Genomic DNA, 22935 nt, shown 5'->3' with positions numbered 1-22935 from the left:
TGCCTAGTTAACCTAATTAACCTAGTTAAGCCTTTAAATGTCACTTTAAGCTGTATAGAAGTGTCTTGAAGAATATCTAGTCAAATATTATTTACTGTCATCATGGCAAAGAGAAAATAAATCGGTTATTAGAAATCAGTTATTAAAACTATTATGTTTAGAAATGTGTTGACAAAATCTTCGAAACGGGGAAAAAATAAACATGGGGGGCAAATAATTCAGTGGGGCTAATAATTCTGACTTCAACTGTATATATATATATATATATATATATATATATATATATATATATATATATATATATATATATATATATATATATATATATATATATATATATATATATATACACACACACACACACAGTTGAATACCCAAAGGGTAAAGATGCTCTAGGAATTCTGATATTGCAGAATATCGCACGGCTATCAGCCAATCAGATTCGAGAACCAGACAAAGCTGTTGTATATACACACACACACACATATATATATATATATATATATATATATATATATATATATATATATATATATATATATATATATATATATATATATATATATATATATATATTTCAAGCTACAAAAACCTACAAAAGTTCATGTCAGTAGTGAAAGCTCCAACATAAAGACCAAGGTTATGCAAACAGAACAGAACAGGACCTGACAGCATTGTTGTTCTTTTCCACAACCTTCATCACTCTCTCATTATCTCTTCTCATATCATCGAAGCTTTACATGGACTGGAGAGACTCTTTCAGTAAGGGGCAGGAAGAGAATGTCATTCTGTAGCTGTTGTTAGTGTTCTGTCTAATGTGACATGTAAGGTCTTTTACACACGGGCTAATATTATTATTCAAGAAGGAAATAAGTCAGTACACTGTTTAAATAATGTGACACAAAGTCATACACATTAACATAAATACCTCAGAAATTAAAAGTACTTTAAGGAATTTTTATATATAATATACAGTTGAAGTCAGAATTATTAGCCCCTCCTGTTTATTCTTTTCCCCAATTTCTGTTTAATGGAGAGAAGCTTGTTTTAAAACATTTCTAAACATAATAGTTTTAATAACTCATCTCTAATAACTGATTTATTTTATCTTTGCCATGATGACAGTTAATAATATTTGACTAGATATTCTTCAAGACACTTCTATACAGCTTAAAGTGACATTTAAAGGCTTAACTAGGTTAATTAGGTTAACTAGGCAGGTTAGGGTTAAATAGGCAAGTTATTGTATAATGAAGATTTGTTCTGTTTTATTTATTTATTTTTTTTATTTATTTATTTGACATGGACATCACAATTACACTGGACAACCAAATGCATTTGTTTAAGTGTTTTAGCAAACTTGCTAATTTTCAACACCCGTCCACAGGAGGCTTAAAATTGACAAAATAGAAATATAATAAAACATACACAACATTACAATTCTTTACATAAAATTACTGCAGGCAAAAGCAAAGGCGACATGATTCAACCACCTAACAGTAGACTATTTGTGCAAACTCTGCTGTTTTGTTTATAACCACTTTTTAAGAGCCCTACTAAAAATATTTAGATTACTTTTTGATTTTAAGCTAACCGGTAAATCATTCCACAGTTTGGCTCCCTTTACAGAGAAGACAGATTGACCAAACGAGGTCTTACACTTTGGCACTAGACAGTCACCTTTAGCAGTTGCCCGTGTAACTATGGGAGGTTTGATGCCGATTGATTAGCTTAGAAAACAGGATTGGAACATGATTATTTAAACATTTAAAAGCCAATTTAAGATAACTAAATTGAATAAAACTATCAAAATTAAACAGGTTATGTTGACATAAAACATCACAATGATGCCATCGCATAGGCTTTAAGTCCATAATTTTAACTGCTTGTTTATAGATTGAGTCAATAGGCTTTAATGTAGTTAAAGAGGCTTGTGACCAAGATGTAATGCAATACGTCAAGTGAGAGAATATCATTGTGTGCATGTATATTTTTGCAGTGTGATATGATAAAAACCTTCTAATAGAACGAAAACAGTTTAGACTTGGCTTAACTTTCTTACTTAAATTTTTAACGTGACTATCAAATTTTAAATTAATGTCTAGAGTTATGCCAAGATACTTAAACTCATTCCTAAAGTAGACTATCAGAAAAAAGTTAGCTTAAAGGGGCTAATAATTTTGTCCCAAAAATGTTTTTTTAAAAATTTAAAACTGCTTTTCTTCTAGCCAAAATAAAACAAATAAGACTTTCTCCAGAAGAAGAAATATTATCAGACATGCTGTGAATGGTACCGTACTGTACCAATCAGTGGAAGCGAGCCTTAAAAGAGAGCCCCTAGAGTAAGGATGGGAGAGTTTTATTTATGGATATTTTTTGTGTGTGTGTGTGTGTGTGTGTGTTTACGGGTGGTTTATCAACCCCACTCACCTGTGTGAACCTCACTGCATAAATGCACAATGTTTTTTTCTTTCTTCAAATGTGAGGTCTCTTTTTCTGGTAGTGATATTGCTGTTGTGTTGAAAATCCTGCTATCCAGTAGGGTCCGTTATCTTATTGTGCTAATTAAGCTGGGACCTTACTACCCACCCACACGAATGTGTTCCCCGTCTTTCCCACACCCCCATGCGCAGCGCAGGTAAATTAAAGTCGATAAGTAGGCAAGCTTCGCCATTGTGTTCTGGCTCCTGCAGAAATGTGTTTCTCTGGCACATTGATTAATGCCTTCAGTGCTCGCTACTGTAATATGTTGTGCTGGATAATCTGTAGGTTTGATTGGAGGAGGTGTTAGCCTGAGGAGCGAGTCATGCTCACTTTTGGACGATGCTTATACATCAATAATTCATAACATCATTTGATCAGTCATTTTCACTGCACTAACAAGGTTATTGTGGTGCATTGAAAAGCTTGCAAACATTATTAAATGCATTTGTTAGACGACATTCTGGGCATCGGATCAGTGTTAAATGGCTCATTTGATTGATTGATTAATTGATTGCTTGGTTGATTGATTGACTGATTTACCAGTGACAGCTTTTTTTAGAAATTAAAATTGGTATATGGTATACAAGTTATAAATGCCTGCACTTTTGATTATATAAATGTAGTCATGTTGAGTATTGGTTGGTTTTGATTTATTGTTTGGTTTTATTTCTTTATTATTTTATTTATTAGCGTTATATGCATATTTTGTGCTGATAGATGTTTTTTATGATGCAGGTAAATTAATAAATAAATCTCTAAATTGAATTAACAAATTAGTTTATATGTTCTTTCATTTTTGAATAATTTTTTATTTATATTTGATTTGTTTTTTGTTAATTTGTTTATTTATGTTTGATTTTGTTTTTTTGTTATGTTTGATTATGTTTTGATTAATTAAACAGATGAATTATTCACTATTGATTTATTAGTTTTTTTTTTGCTTTGATTATTGACTATTTATTGCCTTTTCTGTGTTGATATCTTTGTTAGTAATTGAATAGGGTTAAACGTAGTATAATATTTTTTTTGTAATGCAGGAAATTATTAAATAATTAATAAATAAAACTGACTAATTTGTTAAAATTTTCGCTTTAAATTTTTGATATTTATTTATTTATTTATTTTTTTTTTTTTGCCTGTTAATTTATTCAGTCATGTAATTTATCAATTTAGGTTTAGAAATCAAAATGTTTAAATTGTAGCAGTCCATATTTACAATCTTGTATAAGACATAATATGAATTATATGTGGCTGAATGAGCTATATGACAATAAGAACAACAATAATAATTATAATAATAGTAATAATAATAATAATTATACAGAAATAATAATAATAATAATTAATAGTCAATAATAATTTAATTTAATTATTATTATTAAAAGGCAACAGCAATAATAATATTAATTATTATTATAATATTAATCTAATATTAATAATAATAATAATAATATTAATCAAATAATAATAAAACAATAGCAATAATGACAGTAATAATACCAAAATCAATAATAATAATAATAATAATAATAATAATAATAATAATAATTAATACAAAAAGCAACAGCAATAATAATAATAATAATTGTTATAATATTAATCAAATAATAATAAAAATAGCAATAATGTTAATAATAATACCAAAAGCTATAACAATAATATAATAATAATAATGTAATAGTATAATAATAACAATAATAATAATATTAATAAAATAATAATAATAGTAATAGCAAAAATAATACTGCAATAATAATAATAAGAAGAAGAATAAGAAGAATAAGAAACAGGAATTGTAATAATATTCTTATAATCATAATGAAAAAATTATAACAAAAGCAATAATAATATAGTAAATGTTATTATAAAACTACAGCAGTAGTTTCAATCAGATTATATTTTGATATTTTGTGTGTGTGTGTTGTGTGTTGTGTGTTGTGTGTTGTGTGTTGTGTGTGTGTGTGTATGTTTGTGTCTCATGTTTGAGAGTTTTGAAAAAACTGTGCGCTTGACTTCATCTTTAAAATCTGCGCTTCTGTGTTCATCATACATTTCTTGGCTTCACTTGGCTCGGAGTGAAAATGTGTCACGATCTCACCCTTTTTTTTCTCTCCAATTCACTTTGATTCTGTTCTTCGGCGGCGTCCTGTAGCTCTGGAAAGATCTCTCAGAGCCAGCGGTTCTCATTAATAGCCTATGAGGAGATTCAGAGAGCGATTGACGAAACACGCTCCTTCATCTCAGTTTGCTGTCTGATGTGAAATCACTCATGCTCAGAAAATCAACCGTCTGTGGATCTGTCAGTCAGATTGTTACACACCAGTGAAGGAAGTGGGCTTTAGTCTAAAAGGAATTGTTCACAACAAATAACAACAACAACAACACAGGCTCATTTGGGTACTTTCAATCATCTTGACCATTAGTGAAAATGAACACAAGCATACACAGTTGAATTATTAGCCCCCCTGTATATGAGTTCCCCCATTTTTGTTTAAAGGAGAGAATTTTCAAGACGCTTCTAAACATGAAAGTTTTGATAACTCATTTCTAATAACTGATTTATTTTATCTTTGCCATGATGACAGCACATAATATGTCAGTCATCAAGTTGAGTGCCCACCAGACACACCAGAGGGCACTCTACAGATCACATCTGCAACTGAACCGGACTACATAATCCATCATGCATTTCACACTCACACCAGTTCCAGATCTTCACTGATTACATACACACAGCTGAAGCTCAAATATATATATATATAAACAGTGGTCCCTTGTTATGGGTGTTTCCCAGTACTGGGTTGCTGCTGGAAAAGCATCCGCTGCTAAAAACATAAGCTGGAATAGTTGGCGGTTCATTCCGCTGTGGTGACCCCTGATGAATAAGAGGACTAAGCCGAAGGAAAAAAGGCCCATACGATAATGGCATCCCTATCATCCCCATTTACCTAATTGGCTCTATCACTCTCTCTTCACTCGACCTTTAGCTAGTGTGGTGAGCGCACTGGCGCCGTTGTCCTGTGGCTGTCGTCACATCATCCAAGTGGATGCTGCGCACTGGTGGTGGTGTTGAGCCCCCCCCCCCATTACAACACATTACATTACATTACATTACATTACGATTACAATTGTTGTTTGTTTAAACTACTTATTTAAGATTATGCTAAATGACACAATTCTTGAGTTTTTATTTTTTTTGGTCACTGTAGGTGTTTTATGTTTTCTTAAATTTGTAAAAAATAATACGTTAACTAATAGGTTAATTCCTTTTTGTTGTCCCAACACAAATGGAGTGTTTGGAACCCAGCATCTTTGAACAGTGTAATTAAATAAAATAAAATAATCATTTGAAAACGTTACTGTTTATTAGAAAGCTTATGTTTAATTATTGCTAATTATTATTTTATTTCAGTTCATTTTTTTACCCAAAATGTTTTAGTTTCCGATTACTAAAATAACCTAGTTGTGAAAAAATTCCCCTAAAAAAAGCTGAAGTCAAATAAAAACAACTTTACAAATTACACTCACCGGCCACTTATTAGCTACATCTTACTAGTGCCGGGTTGGACCCCCTTTTGCCTTCAGAACTGCCTTAATCCTTCATGGCATAGATTCAACAAGGTACTGGAAATATTCCTCAGAGATGTTGGTCCATATTGACATATTAGCATCATGCAGTTGTTGCAGATTCGTCGGATGCACATCCATGATGCCAATATTCCATTCCACCACATCCCAAAACTGCTCTAATGGATTGACATCTGGTGATTGTGGAGGCCACTTGAGTACAGTGAACTCATTGTCGTGTTTAAGAAACCAGTCTGAGATGATTCACGCTTGATGACATGGTGTGTTATCCTGCTGGAAGTAGCCATCAGAAGATGGGTACACTGTGGTCATAAAAGGATGGACATGGTCAGCAGCAATATTTAGGTAGGCTGTGGCATTGATACGATGCTCAATTAGTACTAATGGGCCCAATGTTTGCCAAGAAAATATCCCTCACACCATTATACCACCACCAGCCTGAACCTTTGATACAAGGCAGGGTGGATCCATGCTTTCATGTTGTGGACGCCAAATTCCGACCGGACCATCCGAATGTGGCAGCAGAAGTTGAGACTCATCAGAGCAGGCAACGTTTCTCCAATCTTCTATTGTTCAGTTTTTGTGAGCCTGTGTGAATTGTAGCCTCAGTTTCCTGTTCTTAGCTGACAGGAGTGGCACCCGGTGTGGTCTTCTGCTGCTGTAGCCCATCCGCCTCATGGGTGGAAGTGTTGTGTGTTCAGAGATGCTCTTCTGCAGACCTGGGTTGTAACGAGTGCTTATTTGAGTTACTGTTGCCTTTCTATCCGCTGGAACCAGTCTGGCCATTCTCCTCTTACCTCTGGCATCAACAAGGCATTTTCGTCCGCAGAACTGCCGCTCACTGAATATTTTCTCTTTTTCAGACTATTCACTGTAAACCCTAGAGATGGTTGTGCGTGAAAATTTAGTAGATCAGCAGTTTCTGAAATACTCAGAGCAGCACGTCTGACACCAGCATCCATGCCACGTTTAAAGTCACTTAAATCCTCTTTCCTCCTCATTCTGATGCTCAGTTTGAACTGCAGCAGATCATCTTGACCATGTCTACATGCCTAAATGCATTGAGTTGCCGCCATGTGATTGGCTGATTAGAAATTTGTTAACAGGCAGTTGGACAGATGTACCTAATAAAGTGGCGGGTGAGTGTAATTAATAACAAATTTTAGAAATGGTAAATAATTTCAAATTAAATAATACAAATAAATTGAACTCGCCTAAAAAATAAACTGTAATTGAAGCGAATTCAGCAAACGTCAAAATAAAAGCTTATTCAAAAATGTTTCTAAAACCCCACAGGGGTTACCTGACAGAATTTTCATCTTTGGCTGATCTGTTCCCTCAGTCCGGATGCCTGAAATTCTTTCCAGCAGGCTTGTATCTTTGTCTTTGAGTAATAATTTACATCTTATCTGACATTTATGACGCCCCCTTTCTCTCTCCCTCACACACGCACACCCTGCGGAGGTAAACCTTGGGTGGCGGGGAATTACAGCCATTTAATATATCCCCGACATGTTCCCATTGTTAAAGTTTTGCAGGTGGGATATCTCTCCTTTGGCCTAAAGCAAATGTCACACAGCTCTCTGATAGCGGAAACATGAAACGTGATCCCTGAGCAAGTCCACATGACTAAACGCATCCCCTGAACACTGACATGCTTTCTTTGGCATGTTAAACACCGTTACAAACATGTAGTCTGAATGAGTGCAAGTTTTCTTCAGGCTATGCAGTTTTTGCGTATGAAAAGAGGGCTCTGTTGTAGTGTTGTCAAAAGTATCGAATCCTTAGTTCAATTGTTAGCAGGATTTGGATGTTTTTAACATTTCAGTACCGATTGGTACCGAAATATTTTTGACAACCATACAATTGGGCCCCCTTTTCATACGCAAATATTTTACAAGGGAGAGTTTTGTGTAATCATCAACATTTTAAATCTAAGAAGGTCCAGAAACCCATTCGGATACGCATACAGATTCAGATAATGTATTATAGTTTCTTGATACCAGGGTTGTCGCGATAATGGAATTCGGTACTAATTGATACTGAGATTTTAAAAACGTCTATTTCCGTTAACATTTGAGCGATGTTGAGCACGTTCTTAATCAGCGCTGATTTGCCATTGTGTTCATGCTCAACAGAAATGACTGTGATTTGCCAGGAAGGTCATTGGTTTACCGAGCTGTTTACTGAGTGTAAATGCAGATACAGGGACACCGGAGCATTTCAAAGTCACGTCGATCAGCTGATTTGTCTATAAGCTGACATACAAGCAATCTGCTGCTGAATCGTGGCTTTAAATTGCAGTTTCCATGTATCTGTGTTTAACTCAGTAAACAGCAGTGAGTTCGGTTAACCAATGTTTGCAGAAATTGGACATTTTTAACATTTCAGTACTGATTGGTATCAAATTCGATACTTTTGACAACCCTACAACGGAGCCCTTTTTTCATACACAAAAATTCTACATGGAATAATTTTGTTTAATAATCAACATTTTAAATCTAAGAAGGTCCAGAAACGCATTCGGATGCAGATGCAGATTCAGATAATGTATTATAGTTTCTTGAGACTAGGGTTGTCGCGATAATGGAATTCGGTACTAATTGATACTGAGATTTTAAAAACGTCCATTTCCGTTAACATTTGAGCGCTGTTGAGCACGTTCTTAATCAGCGCTGATTTGCCATTGTGTTCATGCTCAACAGAAATGACTGTGATTTGCCAGGAAGGTCATTGGTTTACCGAACTCATCGCTGTTTACTGAGTGTAAATGCAGATACAGGGACACCGGAGCATTTCAAAGTCACGTCGATCAGCTGGTTTGTCTATAAGCTGACATACAAGCAATCTGCTGCTGAATCGTGGCTTTAAATTGCAGTTTCCATGTATCTGTGTTTAACTCAGTAAACAGCAGTGAGTTCGGTTAACCAATGTTTGCAGAAATTGGACATTTTTAACATTTCAGTACTGATTGGTATCAAATTCGATACTTTTGACATCCCTACAACGGAGCCCTCTTTTCATACACAAAAATTCTACATGGAATAATTTTGTGTAATCATCAACAGTTTAAATCTAAGAAGGTCCAGAAACCCATGCAGATGCGGATGCAGATTCTGATTCAGATAATGTATTATAGTTTCTTGAGACTAGGGTTGTCACGATACTGGAATTCGGTACTAATTGATACTGATATTTTAAAAACGTCCATTGCCGTTAACATTTGAGCGTGTTCTTCCACAGCGTTGATTTGCCATGGTTTTCACGCTCAACAGAAATGACTGATTGGCTGGGAAGGTCATTGGTTAATCAAACTCACCCCGTTTACTGAGTGTAACCACAGATACAGGGACACTGGAGTGTTTCAAAGTCACGTCGATCAGCTGGTTTGTTTATAAGCTGACATACGAGCGATTCACTGCTGAATTGTGGCTTTGATTTGCAGTTTTCATGTATCTGTGTTTACACTCAGTAAACAGCGTTGATTTCTGCGAACAAATGTTTGCAGAAATTGGACATTTTTAACATTTCAGTACCGATTGGTATCGAATTCGATACTTTTGACAACCCTACAACGGAGCCCTTTTTTCATACACTAAAATTCTACATGGAACAGTTTTGTGTAATCATCAACATTTTAAATCTAAGAAGGTACAGAAACCCATTCAGATGCGGATGCAGATTCTGATTCAGATAATGTATTATAGTTTCTTGATACTAGGGTTGTCACGATACTGGAATTTGGTACTAATTGATACTGAGATTTTAAAAATGTCTATTTCCGTTAACATTTGAGCGTGTTCTTCATTAGCGTTGATTTGCCATGGTTTTCACGCTCAACAGAAATGACTGTGATTGGCTGGGAAGGTCATTGGTTAATCAAACTCACCCCGTTTACTAAGTGTAACCACAGATACAGGGACACTGGAGTGTTTCAAAGTCACGTCGATCAGCTGGTTTGTTTATAAGCTGACAAACGAGCGATTCGGTGCTGAATTGTGGCTTTAATTTGCGGTTTTCATGTATCTGTGTTTACACTCAGTAAACAGCTGTGAGTTCTCTAAACAAATGTTTTTAGAAATTGGACATTTTTAACATTTCAGTACCAACTGGTATCAAATTCGGTACTTTTGACAACCCTACAATGGAGCCCTCTTTTCATACACAAAAATTCTACATGGAACAGTTTTGTGTAATCATCAACATTTTTAAATCTAAGAAGGTCCAGAAACCCATTCAGATGCGGATGCAGATTCAGATAATGTATTATAGTTTCTTGATACCAGGGTTGTCACGATACTGGAATTCGGTACTAACTGATACTGATATTTTAAAAACGTTTATTTCCGTTAACATTTGAGCGTGTTCTTCCTCAGCGCTGATTTGCCATGGTTTTCACGCTCAACAGAAATGACTGTGATTGGCCGGGAATGTTATTGGTTAACCAAACTCACCCCGTTTACTGGGTGTAACCACAGATACAAGGACACTGGAGTGTTTCAAAGTCACGTCGATCAGCTGGTTTGTTTATAAGCTGACATACGAGCGATTCGCTGCTAAATTGTGGCTTTGATTTGCGGTTTTCATGTATCTGTGTTTACACTCAGTAAACAGCTGTGAGTTCTCTGAACAAATGTTTGCAGAAATTGGACATTTTTAACATTTCAGTTTCAACTGGTATCAAAATACTGGTATCGATACTTTTGATACTTTTAACCGTACAATGGAGCCCTCTTTTCATACACAAAAATTCTACAAGGGATAGTTTTGTGTAATCATCACCATTTTAAATCTAAGATGGTCCAGGAACCCATTTGGTTTGGGGAAGCAGATTCAGATAATGTTGCTTATAGTTCCCTTATACTAGGGTTGTCACGATACTGGAATTCAGTACCAATTGATACTGAAATTTAAAAAATGTCCACTTCAGTTAACATTTGAGCGCAGTTGAGCATGTCATTAACATTGCTGATTTGCCATTATGTTCACATGTTCAAAAGAAATGACTGTGATTGGCAGTGATAGTCATCAATTCACCGAACTCACTGCTGAGTGTAAATACAGATACAGGGACACTAAAATTCTACAAGGGATAGTTTTGTGTAATCATCAACATTTTAAATCTAAGAAGGTCCAGAAACCCATTTGGTTTGCGGATGCAGATTTAGATTATGTTATAGTTCCTTGATACTAGGGTTGTCACAATACTGGAATTTGGTACCAATAGTAACTGAGATTTTAAAAAACGTCCATTTCCTGCTTACATTTGAGCGCTGAGCGTGTTCTTAAAAAATATGTTTATTAAATAGTTCTAATTGCTACATATTTAGGTGTTTTGCAGTTGGTTTCATGTAATCTGTGAGTTCTTGTTTTCTTTTGTAATGTTCTAAATATGTAGAAATAAAACAAAAAAAGAAGTCTCAATGAAACAAGGTAAACATAGAGCCTGTCCCACTTAATAAAATGCCATGTGGTGCATAATTAGGTCAAAAGAAACTTAATACAGGTCTCATATAGGTCTATTATACTGTAAGATTACTTTCAACAATAACTACTGTTTTATGCCAGTATACAGTTGAAGTCAGAAATATTAGCCCCCTTTGATTTTTTTTTTCATTTTTAAATATTTTCCAAATGATGTTTAACAGAGCAAGGGAATTTTCACAGCTCTGATGTCTGATAATATTTTTTTTTCTTCTGGAGAAAGTCTTATTTGTTTAATTTCAGCTAGAAAAAAAGCAATTAATTTTTTTTTTTAAACAATTTTAACGTCGAAATCATTAGCCCTTTTAAGCAATTTTTTCTGATAGTCTGCAGAACAAACCGTCGTTATACAATAACTTGCTAATTACTCTAACCTGCCTAGTTAACCTAATTAACCTTAAGCCTTTAAATGTCACTTTAAGCTGTATAGAAGTGTCTTGATGAATATCTAGTCAAATATTATTTACTGTCATCATGGCAAAGATAAAATAAATCAGTTAATAGAGATGAGTTATTAAAACTATTATGTTTAGAAATGTGTTGAGAAAGTCTTTGTTGAACAGAAATGGGGGGGTGGGGGTAAACAGCGGGGCTAATAAATAAGGGGGGCTAATAATTCGGACTTCAACTTTATTATATTAAAGTAAGATTACTTTGGACAGTAACTGCTGTTTTATGCCATTATATAGGTCTATTATACTACAGTAAGAGGACTTTTATCAATAACTGTCAGCAGTAACTAAATACGAGCAGCTCCACAAAATGAAAGCAAGGTCCGAGTGCTGGTAACCTTTTAATGGTGCGAGGAAAGAGCTGAAATGAGCGAGGGCTGAATCAGCAGTGTCGTCTCTCTGAGGACAGAGTGTGACCTGACTACTATTGTTCTTATGTCATACTTTATAGATGCCCTTGTTCAATTGATGTCGCCTTGAGCCCTGTGCTAGTTTACTTTCTGTGTCCCGCTGCTGTTTCTGGCTAGAGTATGGCCGCCATCTTGTGTTGACTCAGGGTAATGGCTTTGGATTCAATTTAGGGAGACGGTTCTAAAATTCTGCCATCGTTTACTCACTTGTTCAAATCCTATTTGAGTTTCTAAAAATCCACCCCTCACTGTCAAAGGTCCAGAATTTGTCCCATACACAAACTCATTTGTCCTATTTTGACTGCTCTGCCATATTAAATTGTGAAAAAAAACTATCAAAGAAGGGTTTAAGACCAAGCAGAATGCTCTTTTGGCCATTACTTCAGCGTGACTGAGGAAAGTTGCATGTGCTGGCTAGTTTGTGTTAGCCTAATAAATGATAGGCTAGTTTTTCATTTAAAACTTGAACAGCATCCTTTTTTTTTAAAGATGTATGTAGTATTAAATTTGTAATTTAAAATTAAGTATCATTCTACGTTTTTTTATTCTTAAATCTTTTGGAAACCTTTTTGGTAGGCTCAAAAAATGTGGTTGATGACCATCTGACAAGCTAATCCAGCCAAACAAAAGTGCTTAAAATGTATTTAAACCCCAATCCTTACTGAAAAAAAACAGCTTAAACCAGCCCAGTCAGGTTGGCTGGTTTTAGCTGGTCAACCAGGCTGGTTTAAGAGAGGTTTTAGCCACTTCCAGGCTGGTTTCCAGCCATTTCTAGCCTGGTCTTAGCTGGTCAGGCTGGTAGATTACCAGCTAAAACCAGCTATGTGCAGCTTAAACCAGGTTGCCCTGCTGAAAAATCCAGCTTAAACCAGCCTAGGCTGGTTGGCTGGTTTTAGCTGGTCAACCAGGCTGGATTTAGAGGGGTTTTGGCCACTTTCAGGCTGGTTTCCAGCCATTTCCTGGTCTTAGCTGGTTAGGCTGGGAGATGACCAGCTAAAACCAGCTTGACCAGCCTGGCAGGCTGGGAGCCCAGCCAAAACCAGCTATGTCCAGCTTAAACCAGGCTGGTCAAGCTGGTTTTAGCTGGAATTAGCTGGTCATTTTCCAGCCTGATCAGCTAAGACCAGGCTGGAAATGGCTGGAAACCAGCCTGGAAGTGGCCAATACCCCTCTAAAACCAGCCTGGTTGACCAGCTAAAACCAGCCAACCAGCCTAGGCTGGTTTAAGCTGGATTTTTTAGCAGGGTGGTCAAGCTGGTTTTGACATAGGAATGGTAAGGGCAAATTTGGCCAGGATGCCGGGGTTAAACCCCTACTCTTTTCAAAGGACATTCTTGAGATTTTTTTATGACCATGACCTCAGTATAACATCTCATCTGCAAACCGGCACTCTCTAAGCAGAGTCCCCTTCACTATACTGTGGCATTAGATCAGACAGACCACAGGTTGAGCACCCCCTGCTCACTAACACCACTTCCAGCAGCAACCTAGCTTTCCCATGGGGTCTCCCATCCAGGTACTGACCAGGCTCAGCCCTTCTTAGCTTCAGTGGGCAACAATGTGAAAGTTGCAGAGACCTAGCTGCCAGCTAGCGTAGTTAATTAGACATTAGTTACTTATTTTTTATGTGTTTACATAGCACCTTTCACAGACAAGAAGCCACAAAGTACAGTAAAAGAAAACCGGTTAAGGTCCAATTACAAATAAAATTAAATGTAATCTAACCCTATGTATTTCTGCATGTCTTTCTCTCTTCAGTCATCGGTTGGAGGTTCGGGCTCAGGTCGCTCAGGCGTTCCTGTCAAAGTTTCAGCTGTCGGCCGCTGAGATGGCAACGTTACGCTCGGCACGAGATGGGCCTATAACTGAGGTGACCTCACATTATCCTACATCACAATGCAGATCAGTATTTTACATCACATTTTAATTAATCTGCACAAATGCCACTGAACCATGAGATGTGACTGGCAGAGGTCTTGCAGTCGTGATTTATAATTATACAATGTCATTCAAAAGTATAGGAATTGTGTTTAGTTTTGGAGAAGTTTCACCAAGTGTCCATTGATATGATGATGCATTCAGTAAAATAGTAATATTAATGCTCTTAAAATGACATTTTCTCTTTGATAATGCACTTGAATATTAAAAGAAATCAATATAAGATCATTTCAGGCTAAATAAATCTTAATATTTGACATTTACAGTTTTTCTTAGTCGCTTTGGTGCATTTCTCACAACACTATTTACAGTTGCACAACAGTTAATGCATTTCTCAAAACATTAAGTCATTTGTGCACATCCTAGTAGCAGTTTCTCATTCCTTCCAACAAATTGGAGATGCTTTTGGACATGCATCAATTGTTTTCATACAACTCTCTGCTATTTACAACATTATCATCTGCTTATGTCACATCAGTCAAAATTAACTAAACTTGTAAATGCTGAAAAGTCATTGCATATAAATCTATATATAAACCTCATTTCATTACTTGAGTCATTACAGACAAAAATGTTGAACTAATTGTCAAAATCTGTAAATAAAATTTTATAAAAAAATAAAATCCTTATTTTCCTAAAAATGTCTAAAAATGTAACAATTTCATGAATGATTTACAGACCTGCGTATGTTGTAGGTTCAGTTCCAATATGTTCTGTGATATTGTTCACAGTTGTGCACAGCTCTACTCAAAGAATGTTTATGTTTGTTGTAAATAAGGGTGTGTTTATTCTTTTACACAATGCTGTGAATAAATTAGAATTGCGACGAGCATCTGCAGTAAAAATGTGAAACATACATATTCAGTGTCTTGTACTCAGATACCTCACTAAATGCAGTGATGTCTAACTTTGCTGTAGTTTTCAATTGGCTGTGCAAATAGTATAAAGTGCTGTCTTGAGCATTTTCAGGACGTGTCACCAAAATCTGACTTTTTTGCATTGAAAAAATGTACAGAGTCAACTGTCATAATGAAAACATGACAAAGCCATTTGACATCTTGTTCATAAACAACGGTGTCAGGACTTTTCATTTTGATGACACTGACACTTTGATTGACATGAATACTTGCTTTTGAGGAATGAGCGATCCGTTTTGAGCATGTGACGCGCTTTTGCAGGTTATCAGCTAGGTTTTGCAGTTTGTACCAATTGTTTTGAGAAATGCATTAACTGTTGTGCAGAAATGCTCTGGTGTTGTGAGAAACGCACCAAAGCGACTGAAAAAAAACTGTAAGTTATTCCAAGCTTCTAAAATTTCATGTTTCATGTTTAAATAGACCATTACATGTTTTTAACGTCCCATTATAAAATAAAAGTGACTGTGTTAGCATGAAGTCTTCAACTTTTTCCTCAACTAATTCACCCAGTTTGTTTCTGAGTAAAATAGATGTGTAAATGCAGCATTGCTTTAGTTGAGTTGCGTGAGAGTTTAACCTTCTCAGATGAAACTCTTGCAGACTGATTTAAAAGGAGATTGAAACAGAGTCAGCTGTGATAGTGTGTGTTTTCTGTCCAGGACTTCTTCAGGGCGCTGAACCGTGTGAAGAACATCCATGAAGATGTGAAGGTCCTACTGAGAACCAACCAGCAAACAGCAGGGTAAGAATAAAATATAGAGGATAAGAATAGAGCAGAATTAACTATTGTAACAGACTGGGCCATTCAACCAGTCAGAGTCAGTAATGTTATCTGACCAATCAGAGCAGAGTAGTGTTAAATGACCAATCAGAGAAGAGTACTTTTCATATGACTAATCAGAGCAGAGAAGTCTTAACTGACCAATTAGAGCAGATTAGTGCACAAATCAGAGAAGAGTAGCGTAAAATGACCAAACAGAGCAGTGTTGACTGACTGCTTAAACAGACTGACCAATCAGAGCAGAGTACTTTCTATTTGACCAATCAGAGCAGATTAGAGAAGAGTAGAAGATTCTAATCATAGAAAAGTAATATCTATTTGCCAATCAGAGCAGTGTTAAATGACCAATCAGAAAAGAGTAGTGTTAAATAACCCATCAGAGCAGTGTTAACTGACCAATCAGAAAAGAGTACTTTCAGTTGACCATTCAGAGCAGAGTAGGGTTAAGCAACCAATTAGAACGGATTGGTGTCATTTGACCAATCAAAGAAGAGTAGTGTTAAATGACCAATCAGAAAAGAGTAATGTTCAATAACCCATCAGAGCTGTGTTGAATGACCAATCAGAAGTGTAGTGTTAAATAACCAATCAGCGTGGTGTTCAATAACCCATCAGAGCAGTGTTAAATGACCAATCAGAAAAGAGTAGTGTTAAATAACCGATCAAAGCAGTGTTGAATCGCTAATCAGAGCAGAGTACTTTCAATTGACCATTCAGAGCAGAGTAGGGGTTAAACAACGAATCAGAACAGATTATCGCCATTTGACCAATCAAAGAAAAGTAGTGTTAAATGACCAATCAGAGCAGATTAGTGTCTTTTGACTAATCAGAGCAGATGTGTCTTTTGAACCATCAGGGCAGAGTACTATTAAATGGCCAATCAGAGCAGAGTAGTGTTAAATGACCAGTCATATTTGTAATGGAGTAGTGTCGTCCAACCAATCAGTGTAGTGTTAATAGACTAATCAGAGCAGATTAGTGTCTTTTGACCAATCAGAGCCGGAAAGAAGCTCAGAATGAAGGGATTCATAGTGTAAAACAGCTGATGCTTCAATCTACATATTTTAAGAAAGATAAATGTTATTTTTTTTGGACCTTGAATTTAATTACACCTTTAATTGGAGACCTCCGGTGTAAGATTAGCCCCCTTTAAAACAGCTGAACAGCAGTGCTTCAGCTCGCGTGCTTTTACTAGACTTTGATTGTCCACATCTAGTTCAGTGATGTCTGTGTTTTAACTGCAGGCTGGAGATTATGGAGCAGATGGCGGTGTTACAGGAGACGGCATACGAGCAGCTCTATCGCTGGGCACAGAGTGAGTGTGTGCACGCTGGACCACACACACACACGCACGCGCATGCACGCACGCACACACAGCAGAAGTGAGAAGTTTCTGCAATATAAGCACAGCTGCTGCTGCCAGAGAATGTGGAACAGAAAACTAAATATTTTAACATTGAACTTACCTCTGTAGTCTTTATAGCTTTATAACTGACGTATGAAGCCTCGCCTGAAAGCTTGGAGTAGTTTTAAAGTTTAAGTAGTTTAAGAAGTTTAAAACAGTCTGCATAGATATATAACTACATATGTGTTAGCATGTTTCTAGTATGGGTTGGCATGTTTCTTGCTAGTCGTTTGCTAGGGTGTTCTGATTGGTTACGAAGGCGTTTGTAGGAGGTTGCTAGGGTATTCTGAGTGGTTTCTAAGCCGTTGCTAGTGTGTTCTAAGTGGTTGGTAAGGTGTTGCTAGGGTATTCTGAATGGTAACTAAGGCATTGCTAGGGTATTCTGAATGATAACTAAGGCGTTGCTAGGGTGTTCTTAGTGGTTGGTAGGTGGTTGCTAAGGAGTTGCTAGGGTGTTCTTAATGGTTGATTTGGCATTGCTAGGGTGTTCTGAGTGGTCACTAAGGCGTTGCTAGGCAGTTGTTTGGGTGTTCTGAGTGGTTGCTAAGGCATTGCTAGGGTGTTGCTTTGTTGTTCTCAGTGGTTGATAAGGCATTGCTTGGGTGTTCTAAATGGTTAAGTCGTTGCTAGGGTATTCTGAGTGTTTGCTAAGGAGTTACTAGGTTGTTAGTGGTTGATATGGCATTGCTAGGGTGTTCTAAATGGTTGCTAAGGTGTTGCTAGAGCACTCAGAGTGTTTGCTAAGGAGCTGCTAGGGTGTTAGTGGTTGCAAAGGCATTGCTAGGGTGTTCTAAGTGGTTGCTAAGGTGTTGCTTTGTTGTTCTCAGTGGTCAATAAGGCATCACTAGGATGTTCTAATGGGTAACTAAGGCATTGCTAGGGTGTTCTGGGTGGTTGCTAAGTTGTTGCTAGGGTATTCTCAGTGTTTGCTATGGTGTTCTTAGTGGTTGATATGGCATTGCAAGGGTGTTCTGAGTGGTTACTAAGGCATTTCTATGCGGTTATTAGGGTGTTCTGATTGGTTGCTAAGACATTTCTAGGGTGTTGGGTGGTTGTTAATGTGTTGCTAAGGTGTTGTCAGTGGTTGATATGGCATTGCAAGGGTGTTCTGAGTGGTTACTAAGGCATTTCTATGCGGTTATTAGGGTGTTCTGATTGATTGCTAAGACATTTCTAGGGTGTTGGGTGGTTGTTAATGTGTTGCTAAGGTGTTGTCAGTGGTTGATAAGGCATTGCTAGGGGGTTCTCAGTGGCTACTAAGGCATTGCTAGGCAGTTGCTAGGGTGTTCTGAGTGGTTACAAAGGCGTTGCTAGGCAGTTACTACAATGTTTTGTGGGGTTACTAAGGCATTGCTAAGCAGTTGGTAAGGTGTGAGAGGGGTTGCCAGGCGGTTAAGATGTTGCTAGATGGTTGCATGTATGTTCTGAGTGGTTGCTAAGATGTTGCTGGACGGTTACTAGGGTGTTCTAGGTGGTTGCTAAGGTGTTGCTAGGATGTTCTAGGTGATTGCTAAGGTGTTCTGAGTGGTTGCTAGAAAGTTGCTAACTTAAATTAGCATGGTTGTGGTATAAATTAGCATTGTGATAGAATGTTTCTTGTATAAATTATCATTTTAGCATGATTTTAGTATGAATTAGCATGCTGCTTGTTTGGTTTTTGTATAAACAGGATGTTTGTGCGTTTCTCGAATGGATTAGTGTATTGTTACTGTGGATGTTTTACTTTATGGTTCTTGTTTTCTTACACTCTGACTGAGTTTTTTTTTTTTTTTTTTTTTACGGTACACAAAAAAAGATATTTTGAAGAATGTTGAAAGCCACCGAACTATCCTGACAATTGTTTCTCCGGCTACACTTTATTTAAGGTGAGGGTTAAGGTTTGGGTTAGGGTTGTATCTAGGCCAGGGTACATGTGTAACTCCGTCACCGTTTAATTAAAGTGTTACAGTTTTTTCCTACTAAAGATAATAGTGGCTACTAGTTTCCAACATTCTTCAAAATATCTCCTTTTGCTTTCGACATAACTCACAAATGTTTGGAAATACTTCAGGGTAATCAGTGAGTGCATTTCTGTTTTGGGGTGAACTATCCCTTTAAATAATGCAATTGTATGTGACTATTAATGTGGTATACTATGAAATGAGCTAACATAGATGTGTGTGTGTGTGTGTGTGTCTGTGTGTGCGTGTGTGTGCGTTTGCGTGTGTGCAGACGAATGCAGAGGGTTGACTCAGGAAACATGTGATATTCCTCCTGTGTTGAGTCAAGCTATGGAGTCTCTCCAGGATCGGCCTGTTCTTTATAAGTGAGTTCTTCTGTTCTTCACACACACACACACACACACACACACAAATACAGACACAGACACTCTCATGCACACATACTCTCTCTCTCGCACACAGATACATACGAATATACAGCCACATCGCACTGCTAATCGTATGTGACATCTCTTTTATATATATATATATATATATATATATATATATATATATATATATATGAAAATGTTAGCAAATATAATAATAAGAAAATGTTAGCAAATATATATATGCGTGTGTGTGTGTGTGTGTGTGTGTGTATATATATATATATATATATATATATATATATATATATATATATATATATATATATATATATATATATATATATATATATATATATATATATATATATATATATATATATAAGCAATTCCAGCGTTATGGATGTGACATTTGCAGTAAAAACTCAAAACATAATTTCACACAGAAAGTATATGTTGACATTGTATCAAAACTTCTGTTTATATTTTCCAAAATAGCTCACCACAGAGTTATGGCAGCAGAAAAATATCAATATGTAAACATGTTTTATAATTTAAATTAGGAAAATAAACATGCGTTATTGATGTGACAAAAAAAGTTTGCGAATTTACAGTCGACAACAGATTATTTAGAAATTTTGACAGTTAAACTGCACAACCCAAAAGAAACAATGCTCATCAAACAGGTATGAGTCGGCTCACTATAGAATTAAAATGATTGATTTTATTTTATTTGACATTTTTGCATTCATGAAGAAAAAGTGTCGTTATGGATGTGACACATTTCCGTTATGCATGTGACAGCTGTGAAATAGCCACTTGTGTGATTTTGGCAAATTAAATATAATAGTTTGAAATACTGACAGATACATTTACGAGTATTTTTACAGTACTGTAAAATAATTGCTAACACAAAAAATGTAGAAACGGTTTGTCTATTTTGGTGAAAACTAAATAATTTTTTATGGCAAGGTTGACATTTGCATGGAATTGCCCATATATATATATATATATATATATATATATATATATATATATATATATATATATATATATATATATATATATATATATATATATATATTTGCTAAAAAATTTATACATTTATTTAACTATCAATAACATTAATGTATTTATTAATGTTAATGTAAATTTCTCAATTTACTAAAACATTACTAAATTGCAGGTTGCATGTTAATATGGATTTACACTAAGAGTTTACAGTAACTATTAAATTTATATAACCAAATTGTGTAACAAATACACTGCTCATTGATAGTTAATATCAGTAACATGAAAATGAACTGTGGCTGTATTAAAAATAACATCATAAAAGCATGGTTTTAGTATTTAAATTGTGGTTTTGGTAGTAAAACCAGCTATACTAATGGTCAAAAAGAGAAACGGTTGCTACCATGATGAAAGCCTACATGAAATATTGAATGTCTAGCACAGAGTTCCCAAACTTTTTAGCCTGCGATCCCCAAAATAACAATGTCAGTGACTTGCGACCCCCATTTTTTCAAGGTGGTTATACTGTAAATATACAAACGTTGCACGCACAACTATAGGCATACAGTAAGTAAACATAAGCATATTGAAAACACAGTCTAATAACCGTATAATGTTTTTTTTATAGTCAATTATTAATTTAATTTGATTTTAATATAACATACTAAAGGCTGATGGCTAATTTTTGTTTGTATGTTGTTTTTTTAACGTTATCTCTTATCAGAAAGGCACAAAGAGATTGTGTGCAGTTATGTAAGAATTACTAGTATGGCTGGAAAAATAGCAAAAATACACACGAGCAACAGCGAGTCAAACTGCAGTTCCACCACAAGATGGCAGTGTCTCACATCCTAATAGAAGCCGTTTCCAGTGTTTACTGCCCTCACCTTCCTCAGACTGCCAGTACATTGAGAATGTTCAGACGTCCTCGCGTGAAAACAGTTGTCAAGATTGATTAGTGCGTTTGAGTTAATGGGCCACATCAATACAGTTCAACAACAATGTGGTTAGCGTGAATTAATGACGCCAGAAAACGGGTTCATTTCCACAGTGTAAATAAACTTTCTCCAACATGTTTCGAATTTGGATCAAAAACCATAGCATATTTTTTTGAGTGAAGGCCACACAGATTGTCGATAGTATTCATTCTTTTACTATCAGTCATCCTTAGGGCTAGTCATTGGCGCAAGATGCTAACCGTAAGTGCTAAATATCTCACAACATTGGTCTGTGAAAATTAATCAAAACTCAGGTAGTGTATAGAAGAAGTGATTAAAGGCATATAATCAAAGCAAACTGTAGACCTGAACATCATAGATAGATAGATTTATTATTATTATTATTATTATTGTTATTATTATTATTTATGTAACTACCCAGAACCCTTCAAGCAAAAACTTCCCTGTTGAAAAATCCAGCTTAAACCAGCCTAGGTCGACCAGCCTGGTTTTAGCTGGTCAGGCTGGAAAATGAACAGCTAAAACAAACTAAAACCAAACTTGACAAACTTTAAACTGGACACAGCTGGTTTTGCCTGGGCTCCCAGGCTGTCTAGGCTGGTCAAGTTGGTTTTAACTGGTAATCTCCCAGCCTGACCAGCTAGGACTAGGCTGGAAACCAGCCTGAAAATGGCCAAAACCCCTTTAAAACCAGCCTGGTCGACCAGCTAAAACCAGCCAACCATCCTAGGCTGGTTTAAGCTGAATTTTTTTGCCCCTCTACTTGACGGTTGGTCATTATGTTTGTAGTTTATTTACTTTTTTCACGCGATAATATCAGTATTTTAACTAATTGATAATATCAGTATTTTAACTAATTGATAATATCAGTATTGTAACTAATTGATAATATTGGTATTGTAACTAATTGATAATATCGGTATTGTAACTAATTGATACTATCAGTATTGTTACTAATTGATAATATCAGTATTGTAACTAATTGATAATATCGGTAGTGTAACTAATAATATCAGTATTGTAATTAATTGATAATACCGATATTGTAACTAATTGATAATATCGGTATTGTTTCTAATTGATAATATCGGCACTGTAACTATTTGATAATATCGGCATTGTAATTAATTGATAATATCGATATTGTAACTAATTGATAATATTGGTATTGTAACTAATTAATAATATCGGCATTGTA

The 22935-nt window shown here is 35.7% G+C and overlaps 2 protein-coding genes across 3 annotated transcripts in view; one reads left to right on the top strand and one right to left on the bottom strand.

Moving 5' to 3' along the window:
• rcbtb2 (regulator of chromosome condensation (RCC1) and BTB (POZ) domain containing protein 2) overlaps window positions 1-22935 on the bottom strand; it is an 824162-nt gene that overhangs the window by 427874 nt on the left and 373353 nt on the right. The gene's annotated exons all lie outside the window — the stretch shown is intronic.
• The window catches only part of cog6 (component of oligomeric golgi complex 6), a 79661-nt gene that overhangs the window by 14952 nt on the left and 41774 nt on the right, over window positions 1-22935 (top strand). For both annotated transcript variants that reach the window (XR_015508412.1, NM_001320347.1), the window contains exons 5-8: window positions 14177-14288; window positions 15933-16015; window positions 17299-17369; window positions 19671-19764. Coding sequence is in view for 1 of the 2 variants with exons in the window: in NM_001320347.1 (NP_001307276.1) it covers window positions 14177-14288; window positions 15933-16015; window positions 17299-17369; window positions 19671-19764 (360 nt within the window). In the remaining variant the exon portion in view is untranslated. The remainder of the gene's footprint in view (window positions 1-14176; window positions 14289-15932; window positions 16016-17298; window positions 17370-19670; window positions 19765-22935) is intronic.

Source organism: Danio rerio, chromosome 15 (genome assembly GCF_052040795.2).
Source record: "Danio rerio strain M-AB ecotype USA chromosome 15, GRCz13ab, whole genome shotgun sequence".
In the NCBI taxonomy this organism is placed as follows: domain Eukaryota; kingdom Metazoa; phylum Chordata; class Actinopteri; order Cypriniformes; family Danionidae; genus Danio; species Danio rerio.
Note: the sequence above shows the minus strand (reverse complement) of the source record. Positions and strands in the feature narration are given on the sequence as shown.